Here is a 22284-nt window from a genome sequence, read left to right on the forward strand (position 1 = left end):
GAATCAGTTGATTCTGTCTGGATAGCAAATCCACAGGATATTCCGACTTGGGCTTGAGATGACACAGACTTGAACAGGGATTTGTCAACACCGCCTATAAGAATCATGGTCAAAGCATGACACTGGAGAAAATAACTGTTATCTGACTTTCATATCTGCCTCTTAGCAAAACTTGACTGCCCTTACAAGGTTGCATCATGTATTTGGGTAGCATGTTTCAAATGTAATATAGAGGTGGAACTTATCTCAATATGTTTTATGAAAAATTTCTTTCATATTTTAAGTCTATTACAATTTGATAGCATGACCAGTTTTTTCTTAACTTAGACAGTTTCCCTGCCTCAAGAAAAACAGTGAAATAGAAAAGTCAAGATAAGGTACCAATCTAATTCCAAGCCTAGAAATATTATGGGATATATCAGCACATGAATATTTCTGGACAATCCATACTTTTGCTACAGTATATATTTATATATAATTAGGAACATGGGGAAAATAGGCAGGATGAGCATAGGTGTAATCAGAAGGATTGTTTTATGGAATTTGTTCATTTTTCCTTAAAACATTCAGTGAGAAATTAGGATATTTAATGACTGGTTGTTACCACTGTCTCAAATTAAAGGTAAGAAAAGCAACTTGTTCATTTTTTCTGCACCACTTTAGTTGTATTGAATTTCTATTATTGATAGACATGGATTGCTAATCCCATATGGGAGCATCATGGCTGAAACACAGGTGTGTGAGTCCGGTAGAAGGCAAGATTGAAGTTAAATGGGAGTTGTGGAAAAAAGGTCCACTAATGTCTGAAGCACTTGCAAGGCATCAGCAACTCAACAAGACTGAAAGAACAGGAGGAGGCAGACGGACATACAGAGGCACAAGTGGGAAGACTTCTTTAATGGATGCAAGGAAGACCAAGTCTTCCCTGGATACCATCTGACTGAGCAGAAGAGATGGGAATTTCAAGGATAAATCTCGGAAGTCAGGGGTGTTGGGTAACAAAATGACAGCCAACAACTGAGCTTCAAGGAATGTAGTAAGGGACAATTAACACTACTGGGTCGCGATGAAGCCAGGCCTGGTGATGGACCTCATTGATCTAATACAGACCTCTGAGTATGCATATCAGGAATCCAAGAGTCAATTTTGCAGAACGTAGGCAACTGATAACTCAAAAACTATAATATCTTCAGATTTTGTCAAATAAATTAAATATTAATAAAATTATGGTGCTTGTATTTTTTTTTTTATTCAGTAAAGATCTGTTGGGATCAAACTGGTTATTTCTTTAATTCTTTTCTAAATGACTGCATCCAGAGTGTTCTCAAAATGAAAGTCAGTCTGCATATATAAATTGTATAAAGCTGCTAAAATAGACAACGCATTATTTTCTGTAAAGTCTTCGGTCTCAAATGTATACATAGCATGTTACTCTGTCACTGGCGGAAACAGGTGCTCTTCTAAGAAAAAGGAAACTTCTTTTTTCAGCCACACGCTGTGTCACTAGAAGCAACCTATATAAACAAGCCACCCGCACGAAGTATCTCATAGTTATTCTGGCATTGTAGCCGAGTGGTAAGTTCAATAATAGGTACGTCATTGGCATTAAGGATGGTGTTGTATTCAGCTTAGGACATGGTCCAAGCTATCAGTGTTACCTGTAATAGTTTCTTTTTGTTTATTTGTAATGTCTACTGAAAAGGATGAAGCTCTCTCAATTACCGACCTTGAAGCCAACTCAGAATTTTTGGGTTTTGGGCCTGAGGATATTTGCAGCCTTTTGTGAAGTTGAGGCAACTTCCTCCAAATATAGAGGAGTTAAAAAGCCACAGAAACAAAACTAAAGAGAAAAAATTGAAGTTGGTTGCGACTTAAAGTTCAGAAAGTGGCAAAATGCAAGCCTGTTATGGTACCAAAAAGATGAAAATGTCAGAAAGTCAAGGATGTCCAGTCTCATAGACGTAATGAAACAGATATTCAGTTTTGGAAGAAAAAATTGGGCCTAAATGAAATGCAGCCTGTTATGGCAGATGACAATGAAACTGATGCCCTTTACTGTGAATGCTTACCTGAATTACATGTAGAAGTTGAAAATGAAGGGCCATATAGCAATCTTGATGTTACCCCAGCAGAGGGTAATACAAGTAGACCACTCAAGTAAATTTATTGAGTGGAAAAATAAATGGGGTATTGTTTGATGTTTTACAACCTGATTACAACTGTATTTCTACTAGCAATGTTGATAATATGTGGCAGTTATCCAAACTGAGAACTCCCCAAAAAGGAGAGCCAATACCTAAATCCTAGGCAGAGCTGATTAATACTGCATGCAATTCATTATGTGTAACAGATGATATTGTCCAGAAGTACAAAATCTCAGAAAACTGTGATAAGGTGGGTCCCCCATTTGTCAATCAAGAAATTTGGAATGACCTTATCAAAAGAGTTCACTCCTATGACAAAGCCTTTAGGGATATACAAAATCTTGTTGCTACAGGCATTATGCCAATTGTCCAATTAGCAGAATTACTAAAGTCTCAGATTGCCACTAATGAAAAAGCAAAGACTCCTAATTTCAGATGCTATTACCCTTATGGGTCAGGTGCAATATCATGTCTCCCTCAGAGAAAGATATATAATTCGACCACGTTTAAGAAGGAAATATTCCAATATTTGTAATCTGCATACCCTCATAACATCCATGGTTCTGGGGGATGATGCGGCTAAGGAAGTAAAAAGATGTGACACTGGGTTTGCACTTAAAAAAGAAAATTTTGCCCAGACTTAGAGATTTCAATGGAGGTTGTGGTGCTAGAGGCAGTGGACCCATAAGAGGTCCAGGTTTCAATCAGAGGTCAAGATTTCGATCTCAACCTTATAGCGCTCAAAATATGTACAGGTATCAATACCAAAATTCCAATAGAGGAAGGAGACCTGCTTATACTAGTCCCCCAAACAAACCCACAAATAAAAATCTATAGAAGTAAGTTCTGTGGGAAAGCATAAACACTACTGCTCTATGGAATAATTTCAATCATGATCCATGGATTTTGCAAACAGTTTTGGGGTACAAATTAGAGTTTGATTCCATGCCTTTTGAGTCCTTTTTTCCAAAAGAAATTCCCTTTTCTGATGAGCAGAGAACCATTATTTCCAATGAAATAACTTAACTTCTAAACAAAGGAGCTATACATCCACATGCAAGGTAATCAATTTCTTTTGAACATTTTTATTTGTTACCAAACCTAATGGAAAATTTCAGCCAATTAAGCTGAAACAATTGAATAAATTTGTTCATTATGAATATTTCAAGCAAGAAACATTTCAAATTGCTTTAGATCTCATCCAGAAAAATGATTTCCTTACTTGTATTGATCTGAAGGATGCTTTGCTTTTTTTAGTATTCCAATACATATAGATGATTAAAAGTTTCTAAAGTTTATTTGGAATGGTCAACTTTTTCAGTTTGTATGTTTACCATTTGGGCTTTCCTCTGCTCCAAGAGTTTTTACGAAGATCCTAAACCCATGTATACATGGTTTAGACATCAGTGCCTTAGGTGTTCCTATTACATTGATGACTCTGAATGTGGATGGTGGCAGTCACATTTGCTTACAAAATGCAAGGACTATTATTGAAACATTAAAATCTCTTGGCTTCACTATCAATCTCGAAAAATCAGTGCGTATTCCATCTCAATGAATTACCTTTTTTGGTTTTGTTTTAGACTCTGTACAGTTTAAGGTTTTTCTTATGGAGGAAAAAGTGGAAAAAATACATGTTCTTGCCAAGGAGCACATTGATAGAAAGTATGTTACAGTACAAGAGTTGGCATCATTTATTGGTATGCTTATTAATGACTTTTATGCAATCCTGGAAGCCCCAATGCACTACAGATATTTGGAACATGATAAAATAAAAGGTCTTTGTAAAAACAAAAATTTTGATAATACAGTACAGTTATCTCCAAAAAGGATCCAGGAACTTAAATGGTGGTAACTAAATGTTGCATACAAGAATGGAAAATTTATCAGACAAGACATGATTGCTTTTACTATTCAAACTGATGCATCACCCTTGGGGTGGGGAGCTTATAAACTTGATTTAGACAGATCAATCTCTTGTAGATGGGAAAAGAGTCAGACCATTTTTTCCATAAATTACCTTGAGTTGTTATCAATTTATTAAAGTAACTTGTGTATCATTTTGCATCATTTCTTCACCTCATGAATCAATAGGAGAATCAACAGTAAAAATACTTGTCTGAGTACTCTTAAAGTTGCACTGGGATATCTAAGGTCTGGTGGAATTTAAACATGCTCACTCATAATACAGTACATAAATAAATTCAGTGGATGCAAATGTAAACATGCTTCTGCAATAATTTTTTATATTTAAATGTTTTAAATGGAGTTAAAGGCAACTGTATATTTTAAAACTAGTAATGTTTGTGAGCTGAAAATATATTAAATTATTTAAGAATAAGGTTCATATGCTGCTGCAGTCTGAAACAGAAACTGGAACCCTCATACTTGTAAATCTTCACTCATATAACAGTCAACCACTACATGACCTCTGAATTATGGTATGTTTATAGAAACACTAACTAGTGTCAGATAAACAGCCAACAAATAAAGGTCAGATTGTTGTTGTTGAGTTTAAGTATAGTGGCGTGCGCACAATTGTGCATGCGCCACTTTTTTCTGACTGCACCACAGCTAGCTAGTTGTTCCTGGGGAAGGGAATGGTGTCTAATGATTTGTCAAACAATAACATTAGCTAAGTATTTTTAAACACTGACGGCTTGGAGGCTTTAGCCAAAATGGTAAATAAAACAGGATCAAACTAAAAGAACATAAATTGCAAGAAACATGATTCTATTCCATTTTGATGATCAAAAGCAAATACCACTATGCCTCTAAATGCATGTAATCAAATCATGTCTGTATTTATTAACTGAGAATTGTTTAACAAAAATCATAAAATATTTGGACAGAATATATTTAAACAACTACATTTATGATTATTTGGTATAAATATGGTTCTGTATTGAGTACTACAGAGAAGAGGTAAAAAATATGGAGAGGTAACCACTCTGAGTCTAATCCTTTCATCTTAGGATTAGACTTTGAGTTTTGCCCCTTTACATTGCTGAACCAGCTTTTCAAGGCCTAAAGGTCATTAGACATAAATACTGAAAGCGCCACATTAATTCAAACATTATCTATTCTTAGTGACAGTAAAGCTGACAACATACCACTATCATCTAATGGACTTAAAACTCTTCAAGACAAATAAATTTATTGAGGGTTTTTTTCCTGTGACCCTGTAACACTACTAATAGAACCCTATGACCATGACATCTGGTTGACCACCCTAATGCAAGAGATATTTCATTTCCTGATTAAATTTAATTGTAAAATCTTAAAACAATTTCTTGTTGCAAACAGAAAATCATATAGCCATTTCATAAATTTTTAATAATTTACCTCTAAAGCTCTAGAAATGAATCTGTTGTAAAATATCAAAACTAAAACATATGCCTATCATGATAGACTTCTGACCAATACCTGTGCAATTGTGTGGCATTATGTAATATGGGGCACTCAAAACCTGCCAGGCATTCACATTTAGAGTCTGTCATCTACATGACTCACTATACATCATATAAATTTCAAAAGGTCAATACTATCCATCCAATTTTCATGAAATTTTCCGTTTATGCTAATTATTTCTTTTAATTCATGTTGGGACTGTTGGAAAAAACAAATGTCCTAGTTTAATAACTATCGGCATGATGCTAATTGCGGAGACATAATTATTTTGTACTCTAGAGACAAGCTGATTTACCTGTGACCTTGATCTCTGTCATCCATAACACCTATGAATGTTCCATGTACACTGTTCCATTTACTTCAAAAAGTCTGATGCCCTATCCAGGTTACATTATGCTAGAGGTAATTTCAAACTCAATAAAACATCAACAAATGGAGCAATGTGACCTTGAAATTTCACTCTTTTTTTAATCCAGATCCCCAAGAGACATTTTATATTCCAGAGTAAATTTCTTTGGAATATCTGATTACTTTTAATCCATGGCAACAGATGGTAATACTACAACCCTATGTACCATGTGAATACTTGACAAGGTGGCCTTCACTTTATGACTTCTTTGAGCTGTTTTTTTTACTAGACCCATATGTACCATGTCAACAGTTAGCAAAGCGGCTGCCACTTTTGGCCTCTTTGATCTCAATACATGTTCCTTATTCCCTAATGAAATTGTTCACCATGTTCATTGATGATGCAATAATGAATACTGGAGACGTCATCCTTAACACATTAACCCCTGGAGACAAGTTTACGTGACAGGAGGTGGTTGCCTACTGCCAAGCTCTGTAATGTCAAGGTCATGTAAGATACACTAAAGTGGGTGGTATTATAGAAAGGTAGACAGATGTAGCTCTTCAATGATACCAAATAATCTGGAAGTTCTAGTTGCACTACAAAATACAGAGGGAAAAACCTCATTTTTATGGACCTGATTGTTTTCCACCCAAAATTCACCCGATGAAAAAAGATGTTTCTAACGCAACTAGGCATTAGGTTATTGGAAAGTCACCTGGAAGTTGATTATTAGAATGTATTCAGAAATAGCTTTCAAAATGTGTTCCCTACTTTGAATTTCTTGCGAAAACAACAAAAACCTACAGGGGTTAATGTGTTAACAAAAACTAAAAAGCAATGGTAGATGCTGGACAGATGGACAATAAGATGGGTGATTGTATGAACACTTTGACAGCTAGCCTTACTCTTTGCAACATCAGTACATGGTGAGCACAAAAACATGGAGTAAAATTATCCATTTCTGTGCTAATAATTGTATCATAAGAATTGCATATGGGATGATCAAATAGTAAATTGGGCTGGCATAAATATGTGTATTTGTGGTCATTGTTACCTTTAAGCAGCTACTGTCCCTTACATTAGTCAGCATTCAAACATACCATCTACCCTGAATTTGAACCTGCCATTTACCCAGCAGCCCAAACCCAACAAATTTCAAAGCAAATCAGCAGTAACTTTTGAAGAAAATTGGCTATTTATGTCAACAGTTGATAGCCTGATGTCCAGAAGGTTTAATGAGTTCATATCAACAATGTGACATGCATTCAATACACATTTCTGCACTCCTTAATATTCCATACCCAGAGGTTGCAAATGATGATATTAGGTGACATTGTTTTCTGGTTTCCTCCATAATAAGGGATACTTAAAACCACCTGACCACTAAGATAACTAACTATAAGCAGATATTGTGCAACTGACATTAAATACAACTAGAAATTTGTTGATAAAACATGCTCTATCACAGACCCTGAAGATTGATCCAACTGTAAAACTTGACTGAAAAGACAAATATGATGGAATAGGGTAACACCATATGTCTGTTCCCCATTTATGGCTGGGCATAAACATTTAATGCAATCCTTCTGATACCTGATTGATATCTATCATGAATGTTGAGAGACCAACAGAAACACTCTCAAGGGAGTGGATCCTTGTGAATATCCGGTCGATGGGTCCAATCTTGGCACTTTCAGCTGGGACAAAACATCCAATGTGAGCCATATATACGATGAGTCCAACCTGTAAGATATTAAATCAGTCATGTTTACGATAAAAATAATCAAAACATTCTATAAAATGGGAAACCTGGAAACTGGTTAACTCATCCCTTTCAGATCTTTTTCTATGTTTCTACATACATAGCGAATCTATGGATCATAAATGGTTTAAAGTTGATTAATTATATTCAGTCATTGGTTGCATTACTACTGCTTACTACTTGATTAATTTTAGCTGATATTGCTATATTATCATTATATCTTCACCAACAGCTATTGGTAAAGTGGGATGCAAAACATACATCAGCAATGGGATCAACTTGATGTTTTGCTTTTTTTTCAGTTATGGGCCCACTCAAATAACTTTAATGTTTGCTCAAGCAAACACTAAAGTTATCTGAGTAGGTCAAAAACTCCAAAAAAGGTAAAACAGTTTTCAATAAATCCCTTGTTTGTAAGTTGGCAGATACAATTCTACATGTTTACATCAGCAAACAATATAGATTTGATAGAAGACATACATTTAATGACAAAAGCTATAACAATCACTCTAGAACTATATGTCAAATAGTTCCACTTGAATCCCTTTTACTAGAATACATTTTAATACAGTCATGAAACTAAGAATCATTGTATGATAAAGACAATTAAAGGATTCATAAAAGATTCTTTTTTCCATTTAATATGTAAAATTATAAATTGTAGAGTGCTTTAGGTAAATAGGAAAAATGGGGCATTCATCACTTCTCAAAAGGACATTCCCTTGTCTCTTGGTTATGTGCCTCTGTCCATATGAAGAAATCTCTAAATAAACTGATAAATACTCTGTTAGTTTTGCTAATGCTTTACAATTTTATATTTTTTAAATACCTAGAATGTTAAATTAAATGACTACCTCTTTCTTACAAGTGGTCTAAAACGTATAAAATGTGATGTCTCTGTGTTACTGCATTCTTGCAGCTCCATCAGCCCAATCATCATACCTTGGATACACAAGGAATAGATGAAGTTACTACAAGAAATGTTTTAATCACAGAATAAAGACTTCTGGAGGTAAATAACTCTATCTTTTTTACTCTACAAAGAAATCCTAGCTAATGCACTAATACATTAAATGCAACTTACTTGTTTCAGATAGACACTTTTGCCACACGCATTTGGCCCTGTAAGAACTTTGATCTTCCCATAGTTGTTATTACTGACTGTGTCATTAGGCACAAAGGGACTACAGCATACCTCCTGGAGTGGGTGTCTGCAAATCAATTATAAGTGCTGTTTAAAACTCAAACCAGCATTAATAAAGGTTCTATCTCCAGTGGAGCATTGCAACATGTTGTTTTTTTTAAAACCACTATTCAGCATGCTTGAATACTAGACAAGGGATCTAACTTTTATATAGACAAATAGCTGGAAAATAAAATTTGAATAAAAGAAGAAGAAAAAATTCATTTCTCTTAAGCATTTAATGCATTTTCAATTGGAAAACACTGGTAGAGTTAGCATTGTCAAATATCACCAGACACACATGATCACAACCACAGAAACATTAAGGAAATAATACACAAAGCTTTTCTCTTTATTAAATCCATAGGAAAGTGAAATACAGTCAAGAATTGAAACAAGATTAAGTTTTTGCTGCTCCCAATAGATCAGTTGGGGTGGAAGGGGTGTTGAACTGGTCATCACAATGTCATTAGGGTTATCTATGCACTCATCAGAAACCTGATGATATTATCAAACTTTCCAAAAGATCTTGTTGAATTTCTCAGCACATAAAATGATCTCCAACTGCACTGCTGTGTGGGAGCATTGAACATGCAATGGCCATACTAGTTTGAATGTTTAAATGTTTGTTATGTTTGGGATTAAGATCTGCATTCATGCACTGTCCTGATGCTGGATGGTGTTACTGTGTGACTGTGAATGGATGTTATCTACTCTAGAATGACTAATGTCAATATGTAGCTGGCGCCATAGCAATGGGACCCAGAGATAAAATGCTTGCACTCTGTTGTGCTAATGAGTGAAAGTAAAAGGAGGAGAAGGTATTACGGGAGTGCCAAAAGGCTGCTTTCATAATATCCTCCAGAGAAGAATGATTAAAGTAGGCCCATGAGGTAGCAATGACTCAAACCTCATGGGCTTTAAGTTTCATAAAGGTGAGGTCTCAACCGGTGAGAGACTCGTAGGCTCGTTTGATTGACAACATTATCCACCAGGAGATCGTGGCAGCTGAAATGTCTATGGAGCCCTTAATAAGTAGAAAGAGATGTTGCCAATCATTTCTTTTTGCTTTGGAGACATTAAGATAGAAGAGAAGAGCACAAATGGGGCATGAAAGTCTATATTGATCATCCCCTGCACATATTTTTTACTGAGACTGAGAATCTCTATGGGTAAGGGGGCTACTGATGCTAAATGATTTTTTGCAAGAAAACCAGGTTGGCAGAGAAGGGAAACAGTCATAGTTCCCATTAAACCTAAGACAGCCAGAGTCAATGGACAAGGCATGAATTTCACTTCGTCATCTCGCTGAGTCATGGGTGAGAAGGACTACAGTTTTGAGAGTGAGATCCAAAAATGAAGCTTCACTCAATGGTTCATAAGGTGCTTTTGTTAATGACCAAAGAACGAAGGAAAGATTCCATCTGGGTACAAGGGAGTGAGAGACAAGTCTCTGAAGCTCAAAAAACTTAATAAGATCAGCAAGATGCAGATCTGAACCGATGTCTGTGCCCTGCAAGAATTTAAATATGTTGGAGATTGCAGCTTAATAGCCTTTGATTGTGGATTGTGGATAATGAACATCTTTTGGTCTCAAAGAGAAACAAAAGGAAATCAGCAATGGAAGTTAAAGAAGGTGGATAGAATCAATGTGTTTCCTACTATACCGATCACAGAAGATTCTCCACCTGAAATCATAAACTTTGGATGAAGAAGCTCTCCTGGCTTGAATGATGCAACTGATGACTCTGTCTGAAAACTTGTTCTGGCAGATAGATCATTTGAGATGAGCCAGGTGTGAGTGGAGAATGTCTGGGTAGTTGTAAAGAAGGGATCCCCAGTGTTTTGACAGGAGACCCCTCCAGTGTGGTAGAGACCTTGGTCAATCTATCAAGGGGTCTTGGGGATCATTGAACCATGGTTGTTGGGGCCACAATGGGGCAATGAGAATGATCCGAGCAGTGGAAGTTCATACTCTTTGCAGAACTTGTGGTAGCAGATGGAAAGGATGGAAGGCTTATGCGAATAGGCGATCCCATTGGAAGATGAATGCATCGACTACCCATGCTTTCTGGTCCAGGACAGAAGGTACATAAAAGGGAAGTTGTTGTTGAGCTTGGTTGCAAACAGGTCCACTAGAGGTCTTCCCCCAAGTGAAAACTGGGACTCTGTTACTGCGTGGTGGAGAGACCATTCTGTGAGGATGGCTTGGTCTGTTCTGGACAGGCATAATCCGCTAATACATTCATCTTGCCCAGAATGTGGCAAACTGAGATTTTGACATTCTCTAAGGCTGCTCAGAGGAAATGCTTCCAGACCTCTACACAAGAGAAGCGGCATGTGTACTTCCTTGATGTCCTATGTAGGCTATGACAGACGTGTTGTCTGAGGAGACCATAACACATTGGCCCCTTATTAGGTCGATGCACTCTTGCAATGCTAGAAATACACTAGGTTGTTGATGTGAAGAGACAATTTGGCCGGAGTCCAGGCACCATGGAGAATTATGCCCTCCAGCTCTAAACTGGCTCCCCAGCCTGAATCTGATGCATCTATGAACAGACAGGAATGGGGATCGGATGCATGCATGGGTACTCCCTTCAGCAATCTGTCTCAATTCATCTACCAAAGCAAATGGTGGTTGAAAACTGGTTCTAGAGGGATTGGGGTTGACAGAGAATCTCTGTGAGGTTTCCACCTTGCCTGAAGGAGGAAATGCAGAGAATGCATGTGAAGACATCCTAAAAGAACCAATTAGAGAGAGACGTTCAAGGTTCCGAGTAAGGAAAGATAAAGGCAAGCAGATAAATTGGTTTTCACTTGTAGTGTCTCTAGGAGAACCAGGATTTGATCTACATGATCTAAGGGAACCCGGGCCAAATTTTGATTTGTGAGGAAGTTCCTCCCCACATAAACAAAGGACTGTGATGGGTGTTGTGGACCTGATGGGGGAGGAGGTGAATTAACAATTTGTGGATTGGACTGAGGTTGTGCCTGCTTGAAAAATATTTGGCAGATGGTCCCTGAGAATGATTTGCCTGACATTATTTCCTGGTTGATTGTGATGGACCAGGAGTGGAGTTAAAAGATTGATCTTGGTGATCGAGTAAGTCTTGAGAAGCCACAGTAGGAATGATGCCCACAGAGAGGGTCTCTGCTTCTAGAGGAGCAGCCCTTAGAAGGTATTTACTGTGGTTAAGCAAGACCCTCGAGGAGTCCAATGCAGCATCATGGCAGATGTGCAGAAATTCTGCTGATAATGCCATGGCAACAGACAGAGCATGCTGGGACATTTTGGCCACAGCCTCCAGCACATGTTATAATGTGGCTGGATTCAGGGAGGCTTGTTTCAGCATACCAAAGGAAGTAGCTGAGAAAAGGTTGGCATGTGAAGCTATAGTTACAAGTAACCTGGTTTTCTGTTCCAAGTCATCAATTATTTTGATGGGAAGGTGTGCCCAGGATCCCTAAGAAATACCCCAGTTGGCTGCATCAGTGTCCAAAGGAGTTGGTTTAATTGGCCACTTCAGAAAATGTACCTGGTAGCTTGAAGAAGAGATAAGGGGTCTCAACGTAGAGGGAGGAACAGACCTCCCTCTACATTGTCTAGCAATATTTTGGCCTTGTGAAAACCTCTCTGATATTTCCTCAATCGCAGATGAATGTGGGAGAAGTAACAGGTTCAGTTGAGGTGGCACACAAAGATCTTTTCCAAACAGGAAAAGATCTTTTTGGGTGTGTGCCAGATGGTTTGGTGCACAAGTCGGTGGGTAACAAATGGTAAACCTTGTTTACTGCCTTATCAAAGGACCAGACCTCCTCTTCTTCTTCATCCACCTAAGATGAGGGAGTGGGCCTGAGAGAAGGTGCCAATGCCACAGCTTCTGTCTCAAACTCGTTGGAGTCAATGAGGATGGAGAGACCACTGTCATCCTCACAGTCAAGGACACTGAGTTGGAGAGTGGCTGGGCATCACTATGTCCTTTGATGGAATGGGCATAGGAGTACTATGTAATGCAGTCCCTGGTTGATCAGGAGGCACAGAGGGTAGACAAGAACATATATCTACCCATGATGTCTTCAACATTTGAATGTGACCTGTTATTATTCCTAGAACATAGGGACTTACCCGTACTAATCAGTTTATATTTTAAGTAAAAGTGTCTACCACCACAGGTAGAACACAACGTAGATTCCGAATTCCTGCAAAGAACAAAGTTCTAAGGGGGCTAAAACAAATAACTACAATACAGTTTTTAGAAACAAACGGACAGTAGTAACACAGAGAATTATTAAACACTGTAGAGAAAGAGAGACTACTAACTGCAATATATTAGTTGTCCACATGCATAATTTCTCACAATGGCTTCAAACATCTGTACAGCATGGCATCCATGAAAAGAATGACATATAGGTACATCTACCTACTGTGCATGACCTGTGACAGAGTGGTGTGCAAATGGATACAATTTGTAGTGATATCAGTTAAAGGAGAGAAAAGTAATTTTTATTTTGTTGGCTATCTTCAACATTTTTGTCCAGACTCAAGCATTTCAAACTTGATTTCTATCATTTGCCTTCCAACTTATAAAAGGCATCATCTAGTAATTGCTAATTCTGTAACATAAAATTGCTCAGGCTGTTGCTTTTCATCAAGTTTTCTAGACAAGCTCTAGTTTATTGTATTTCTTTGGAAAAATGAAAGCTTATGACATATTTGTCTTAAACAGTTAATACCATAAATTTATCTTCTACCAAACTACTTGAAGAGGTAGGCTAAAATTATTATAATTTTAAAGAACCTGAAATACAGTGCACTAAAAGTGTAAATTTAAGGGCAGAATATAATCAAGTAGAAAATATGTGACTTGTATTATCAACACTATTTTCTAAAAAAAATTGTATATCTGAAAAACTTGTGCAATGGTAAAAAAAATTGGGTGAGGTTGGTAGTGGTTTGGAGCAATAAAAGGATCACCTTGTTAATAATCTAATCAGAAATATGAATGCCCAATTTGACAGGAACTGGCAGTTGCCAGGATTAAAATCCATAAGTTTCACTGTACTTGACATTTGCGTTAACAAACAGCTATAATTCGGGATCTGGCTGTGCAACTGACATATAAATACAAAAAATCAAATGAATATTTTGTTCCAAGGAAGAACGAGTTTGATATGACATGAAGGTTGTAGAAATTAATGCCACCCGACAAAATGGAAACCAGCGAAAATGGTGACATTTTTCACACCCGTGACAGAATGTTGATGAGATTATTGGCCCATAGGACAAAATGGGTGATATCATATTTTCAGATTAGCAATAAAAGTTTATGGAAAATAAAGTGCATTAAATTTGTTGTACTTATATTGCTTACAATTAGGTGTCAAAAGCTTTATTTGATAAAATTATGAACAAGACTTTAATGATATCTTTCCCTCTGTTTGGTCTCATTAATATCTGTAATGCAAATGTATATGTAACGAAAATGATATAATTAACCCTTAGGCCGATGAAAGCAAATATAGTAATGTATGCAAGTAAATGGCCAGAAATGCTGATACCACAACAAACATGTAATGACAATAGCAGTGTTTCCTTCACCTATGAATACAATGAAGCCAGGCCATCCTTATTGTGGGAAAGAAAAACACCTCGTGTATAATAAGTATGGTCGGTGTCATGCCTTTAAATTGCATGTTTTTGTAAACATGTACTTTGGCCAGAATTCAGATACCACAACAAACATGCAAAGACATGTTCTTGCGAGAAGTGAGCTTCAACCGATATACATTTTAAGGGATTTTCTGTCACAATCCAATTTACAGAATACTTTTTATTTGTGAATTTAGTTCCATTTAATGAATGGTTTAATTAACATTTTAAGCCATTTTCTGCTGTAATCCAATTAACAGATTACTTATGGTTTAATGAACTTTAATTTCTTAAAACTTTACAATCTGAAAATACGATATCAATATTTTGTCCTATGGCAATATAATCTCATTATCATTTTGTCTGGGGCATGAAGAGTATCGTCATTTTGTCTGGCACTATTTTATCAGTTTACTGGCATAGGGTTATGTAAAGGCATCAAGGAGAGATGTATTCATGCACCTTAAAAACAAAGTACCTTCCCTTACTCAGTGAACACATGAATGTAATTCTGTATACATTACATACAACCTTCTATTGTTTTCCAAATATCTTCCACTAAATAGTATGAATGGAACTTGAAACATATTTGAAATTTAAAAGTTCAATCGAGTGTACTAAATCATATCAATATGTTAACAATAGCTTCGTAGCCCTACCTTCCTCCTTTAATTTCTACGACATTTTCATCTGTCAGTGATGGTCTAACATAACCAAACTCACGTGTACACGCTGCCAAAGCCAACAAACTAAAAGAAATAAAAACATAATGTACATGAATAATGCATGCTTTATGAAAATCTCTGAATCTTTCCCTACCTTTAATATTTTTTAATCCTGAGTTTCATATTAGAGTGGTTCCACCTCTAAAAACATTCAACAAGAACATCTCAGACCTTTCTGTGTGTTTGTCTCCATGAGATGGTTGTGCATGAAAGCGACTTTCAGTGTGATTTCAGATGAAAAATGTATTTGCATCTTTGAGTATTTCATTAAATATACAGTGTAAAACTTTACCAAAAATATATGGGATGTGTGTGCAATTTACAAAATAAGCACAAGAACCAGATAGAAATACAAAACATTTGGTGGATTTGTTCATTCATTTTGCTCCAGCCTACTTATCAATGCTGAAATATCCCAAACCAATGCCAATAGAAAAATATTCTCAATATAACAGAGAGGTACTCTTGTTTAAGCTACCAGTAATGGTATATTACAAGCCTACCCCATGTTTAATAGTTTGCTATGAAGTTGGGCATGGCTCACTTGGGAAATTATTGACCAGCAGGTCTAGATGACCTGGCCTTTTGGTCAAGGTATGAATTCTTGAACAAAATTTGCTGTGTAGAAACCATCTTTTTCTTATTTGACTTAACAATAACTATTACCTGTGATCTTTAAAGCCCAGCATATATAGGTTTCTTTATAACCCATTAACAATGTCTAGTCAAAGAACTTACATTAGGACAAAAGTTACACTGCAAAACCCATTGTTCTATGAGACACAATGACCATGACTGTTGACCTCATGACCCTAAAATGTATCTGTAAGACCTTAAGTGCAAGCCCTACAGAAACACTGGTCAAGATGCATAGTCTAGAACTAAAGTTGGTATGCACCCGTCTACTTTCAGTCAGTGACCTTGACCTTTGGCCTGAAAATCAATAAGCTTCTTCCACACATAATGTGCAAGTCATCCATACATTTTTGTGAAAGTACAGTCAAGAACTGTACATCTGTATGTCTGTATGTATATATGTATAAAAGTATCCATATATGTATTAGTGTTTATTGGCACCTCAGCTCAATAATGATTATACACTGCTATTCAAAAGTAAAATTCTAAATATTTGAAAATGAAAAATTGCACAAAAACTTTGTGCAGGGGGCTAACATTATTGTGCAGAATCCATTTTTCTTCCTTCAGTCACATTCACCTCAACTCCTAATTCGATACTCTAATTCCTAACTTCATGTGTAAAACTGGTCCTAATGTAATTGTGTGAAAAAACTCTTCAACTTTCAGATGGAAAATATAAGACAACATCTTCTGCAACATGGCTGGCATATAAAAAACATCTTTATGTCAATTCTGTTGAATATCTACTAAATCTGAAACTCTTTACCAATCAAGTTCAGCAGTGTAATCCATCACTGCCATAAGAATCTGTGATTCCTGTAGAATTCTGTTTTGCAATTTATGCATGATGGTCGTTTCCATGTCTGTTAAAGAGGAAAATAATATTTTAATATTTTTCTTGGAGATTATGTAACTAATAATGCAATGCAAAGTGATTAATTTATTCAGGTCCTCTGTATGATACAGTATTGATAAATAATAATTGCCTTGTTAAAGCAATTAATGGGTGACACCTCCTACAGGTGTTTCTCCTTCAAGACTCAGGCCACTAATTCATGTCCTACAGAAACAATGTTAACATGTGAAGAAAGAAAAAAAACAACGCATAATACACTTTTGTTCTCTAGACGGATTAGTACACAACACATCTGCTTTATAATTGATGTTAGTGCAAACTTTCTAAACAATCAAATTGTATGCTTGTGGATAATGGTTTGGTAGGGGGGATTAAGTTCCTTCTGCAGGTTAGCGATAAAAGCTACCTTAATCAAGAGTTTCACATCGGACAGACACATGATAATTTTGGCCTGCTATGGTGGCGCTCACCAGATAATATGTACTTTTGAGAGAGTGACGTATGTAAGGTGAAGTAGTTCGCATTTAAAACATGCACAGTGGAGAGAATGTTTGCATACCTCTATGCTACATTAATGTAATGTGGATGATATTTCTTTTGGATATTGTACTTTTGGAAATTTTACATGATTTAAGCACACTGCTAACTAAAATGACTGCTCCCTTGTGTTAAAAAATCAGTCTGAATTAGTCTAAAGTACACTATACATAGCAGCTATTAAAATAGGGAAAATGAATTTTGCCAGACTAGACAATACCAGCTTCTGAAAGTGCAATGAATGAATTACCAAATATATAAAATGTAAAATAAGTTATCAGCTCTTTTTTATACAAATGACCTCTGAAGTTCAGGAAGTGAAAATGACCAAGTAGAGCTAGCACTTTTTTGAAAGGTGCACATTTGAAGTAAGGCCAAGCTGTATACTCTATAACCCATAGTACACCCATCAATCATACACCAAAATAAAGGGAATTAAAGGTTCTTTGCATTATACCTAAGATATACAAGGTCTTTTTTAAATAGCCAGTATAACCAGTGAGGAAAGCCGGGGACATTCTTTTTCTTTAAATTCCTAACCCTATGCAAAATGCGAAACTGTATAGCGCCACCTTAAAGAAAATAAAAAAATGTTTGCAATTATTTTTTTTTATTTTCATATAATTATGCATGATGTTCTGAATAAAATGGTACATTCATATTGCATTTAAGCATGAAAATAAGCTAATTATGATCATTTTTCTCTTGCTTACATAATTTGCCATGAGGTATGTTTGTGTGAGTAGTGACCTTAATTATGGGGAAATTAGAAGACTTAGAATATAGGAATAGAGTCAACTTAAATTTAAAACTGTTGCAATAAGTGACAGAAATATATGTTGAAAATGTTTCTTTTCATTTATTTGCAATGAAATAAAAAATAAATGAAGAGAAAGTGAATTCGCTTCTTCCATATTAAACAATAGGCAAATATTTTACATTTTGACCTTTGACCTTTATGAAGCTGATGAGTTACCTCCCTTTTCTAATTGTAAAATTCATTGTTGATATCTCAGAAATAATTCTGGCTAGTTTCATGTTCCTGTCATTCAGCATAACATTGGTTGCTATGTTTACAAAATGTAATGTGCATTCTTAAAATAGCTCACTTTTATCATGGGGGCGGGGAGGCTGGACTTGTTAGAGACTCTGACACTCATAAATACTGTTCTGTGGGGAAAAAAGCAGGAGAATTATTCATAAGGATTGTTTTGATGCTTGCGACTTAAATGTTTCAGCCATATAAACATAATTAAATCATAAAAAATAATACCTACATCTTCTTTATGGTGGCGCTCACCAGATAATATGTACTTTTGAGAGAGTGACGTATGTAAGGTGAAGTAGTTCACATTTTAAACATGCACAGTGGAGAGAATGTTTGCATACCTCTATGCTACATTAATGTAATGTGGATGATATTTCTTTTGGATATTGTACTTTTGGAAATTTTACATGATTTAAGCACACTGCTAACTAAAATGACTGCTCCCTTGTGTTAAAAAATCAGTCTGAATTAGTCTAAAGTACACTATACATAGCAGCTATTAAAATAGGGAAAATAAATTTTGCCAGACTAGACAATACCAGCTTCTGAAAGTGCAATGAATGAATTACCAAATATATAAAATGTAAAAAAAGTTATCGGCTCTTTTTTATACAAATGACCTCTGAAGTTCAGGAAGTGAAAATGACCAAGTAGAGCTAGCACTTTTTTGAAAGGTGCGCATTTGAAGTAAGGCCAAGCTGTATACTCTATAACCCATAGTACACCCATCAATCATACACCAAAATAAAGGGAATTAAAGGTTCTTTGCATTATACCTAAGATATACAAGGTCTTTTTTAAATAGCCAGTATAACCAGTGAGGAAAGCCGGGGACATTCTTTTTCTTTAAATTCCTAACCCTATGCAAAATGCGAAACTGTATAGCGCCACCTTAAAGAAAATAAAAAAATGTTTGCAATTATTTTTTTTTATTTTCATATAATTATGCATGATGTTCTGAATAAAATGGTACATTCATATTGCATTTAAGCATGAAAATAAGCTAATTATGATCATTTTTCTCTTGCTTACATAATTTGCCATGAGGTATGTTTGTGTGAGTAGTGACCTTAATTATGGGGAAATTAGAAGACTTAGAATATAGGAATAGAGTCAACTTAAATTTAAAACTGTTGCAATAAGTGACAGAAATATATGTTGAAAATGTTTCTTTTCATTTATTTGCAATGAAATAAAAAATAAATGAAGAGAAAGTGAATTCGCTTCTTCCATATTAAACAATAGGCAAATATTTTACATTTTGACCTTTGACCTTTATGAAGCTGATGAGTTACCTCCCTTTTCTAATTGTAAAATTCATTGTTGATATCTCAGAAATAATTCTGGCTAGTTTCATGTTCCTGTCATTCAGCATAACATTGGTTGCTATGTTTACAAAATGTAATGTGCATTCTTAAAATAGCTCACTTTTATCATGGGGGGGGGAGGCTGGACTTGTTAGAGACTCTGACACTCATAAATACTGTTCTGTGGGGAAAAAAGCAGGAGAATTATTCATAAGGATTGTTTTGATGCTTGCGACTTAAATGTTTCAGCCATATAAACATAATTAAATCATAAAAAATAATACCTACATCTTCTTTATGGTGGCGCTCACCAGATAATATGTACTTTTGAGAGAGTGACGTATGTAAGGTGAAGTAGTTCACATTTTAAACATGCACAGTGGAGAGAATGTTTGCATACCTCTATGCTACATTAATGTAATGTGGATGATATTTCTTTTGGATATTGTACTTTTGGAAATTTTACATGATTTAAGCACACTGCTAACTAAAATGACTGCTCCCTTGTGTTAAAAAATCAGTCTGAATTAGTCTAAAGTACACTATACATAGCAGCTATTAAAATAGGGAAAATGAATTTTGCCAGACTAGACAATACCAGCTTCTGAAAGTGCAATGAATGAATTACCAAATATATAAAATGTAAAAAAAGTTATCGGCTCTTTTTTATACAAATGACCTCTGAAGTTCAGGAAGTGAAAATGACCAAGTAGAGCTAGCACTTTTTTGAAAGGTGCGCATTTGAAGTAAGGCCAAGCTGTATACTCTATAACCCATAGTACACCCATCAATCATACACCAAAATAAAGGGAATTAAAGGTTCTTTGCATTATACCTAAGATATACAAGGTCTTTTTTAAATAGCCAGTATAACCAGTGAGGAAAGCCGGGGACATTCTTTTTCTTTAAATTCCTAACCCTATGCAAAATGCGAAACTGTATAGCGCCACCTAAATGAATTTAAAATCCTGTAGATACACAGACACAATCTATACAAAGTTGAAGGCACTAATAATAGACTTACAAAGGATATTTTACAATCTGATATTATAGCCAATGGTTTGATCTCAAAGTAGAAGGAACTGTATTCAATGTTTATGCACTTTGAGACCAAAAATTTGATTTTTCATTAATTAGTCAAATTAAAAAATATGTTACATGCAAACTCTGCACAAATGTAATTGTGTTTCAGTCCAAGTTTTCATGAATTTTTAAATTTAAAATCTATGCAATTTTTGGGCTCCATTAAAGTGATCAGTTTAAAAATCAACACCTCTCCCTCAATAGCTTGTGCAAAATGGGGTTAAAAAACACTGACAGCACTTTAAGCGAGGGTGTGATTTTCTGAGGGACCTCTAAAACATAAGAACGGGTTGCATTCCTGGCTAGACATTGAGAAGACTGAGGAAGGGGGGAGTTTCACTGTATAGTGGCTGAATATTCATTTTATAACTGCACTGGGAAAAATTGTTCATAAAAAGCTGTTCTAATGAACAGCTAATGAAATTATTTACTTTTCAGTTTAAATCACCTTTATTTTAAAGATAACCCATCTCTGAAAGATCATGAAAACCTTAACTCCAATAGGTTTCAACACATTACACATACGTGGTCTTTGTTGTGCACTTGCAAAACATTATGCATTGCATCACTGCCTTTTGCACAAGTAAAAACAAGATTCCTTTTATTCAAAAAGTAGAGACATTCGTTTCATGAAAAAAATGTCAACTTTGAAACTCAAGTTTCTAAAATTGTTTTATTAGTGAATGATGCTGTGAATTCATTGCATTTCATTTCAGCAAATCTCTGAGTGACAATTCGTTAAGTTTACTGCAAACTATCTAACTTGGTTCTATATAATGAACTGGATATATCAAACAAATCAGTACTTTCTAAAAACAAATTATCTCCTACATCAACACCAATCAGATTTTTTATTAAACCTTGAGATACTGTGCATATCAAGAAAACTGATAAATGACTTGACACTGATTATAGTAACATAAGGTGATCAATGTTTTGTTTAGATTAAAAAAAAGACATTTAACCATGCTGACTTAAAGTTACTTATTAGAAAGCTTATTTATTGCAATTTCAATATTAATAAAAATTCTGAATACAATAAAACTTAGTGACAGACCCCTACGCATGAAGCAGAAAAGTACTCTGTCAAGTCCTGGTCCCATAAAAGGACCTATTTTTAAATCTGTTATATATTAATGACCTGCCACTGTATCAAGAAAACAAAACTGAAACTGATAAGCGTGCACGTGATGCAATATATTCCACCAATTATGTTAAAAAAGTAAGAACAGCTGTAGCAAAATTATTAAAATTTTCCCTTACTCAGAACATAAATATCTTATGTATCTAAGAATTTTAAATTTTTGGAAATATCACAATGCCTTCATCAACAACTTTTGTTGATCACATAACTTATAATAGTCATGTGATATGAGGAGACTAGAATAGATGCCTGGTAATTCAAGCCCATTGTCTCTATTTAGTATTGGCCTCCACTGTTGAATTTCAAGCCTCCTTTCACCTTCATCTTCCTCAGATGATGGAATGTCCCATGACTACAATGCTCATGCATTACAGATGACTCTCTACAGATATGTTCCCTTAATCCTTGTTTCTAACACTCTGCCTGTTCCACCAATATAG

At 35.5% G+C, this 22284-nt stretch overlaps 1 protein-coding gene across 1 annotated transcript in view; it reads right to left on the bottom strand.

Annotated features, from left to right (window-relative positions):
• The window catches only part of LOC149807063 (mutS protein homolog 5-like), a 163226-nt gene that overhangs the window by 14774 nt on the left and 126168 nt on the right, over positions 1-22284 (bottom strand). Inside the window, exons 19-22 of the mRNA XM_089961387.1 lie at positions 16636-16732; positions 15165-15254; positions 8754-8880; positions 7501-7650 (exon numbers count right to left, since the gene is read on the bottom strand). Of these exons, the coding sequence (XP_089817513.1) occupies positions 7501-7650; positions 8754-8880; positions 15165-15254; positions 16636-16732 (464 nt within the window). The remainder of the gene's footprint in view (positions 1-7500; positions 7651-8753; positions 8881-15164; positions 15255-16635; positions 16733-22284) is intronic.

The sequence above is a fragment of the Sinohyriopsis cumingii genome, chromosome 1, assembly GCF_028554795.1.
Source record: "Sinohyriopsis cumingii isolate HCF-2022 chromosome 1, ASM2855479v2, whole genome shotgun sequence".
NCBI lineage: Eukaryota > Metazoa > Mollusca > Bivalvia > Unionida > Unionidae > Sinohyriopsis > Sinohyriopsis cumingii.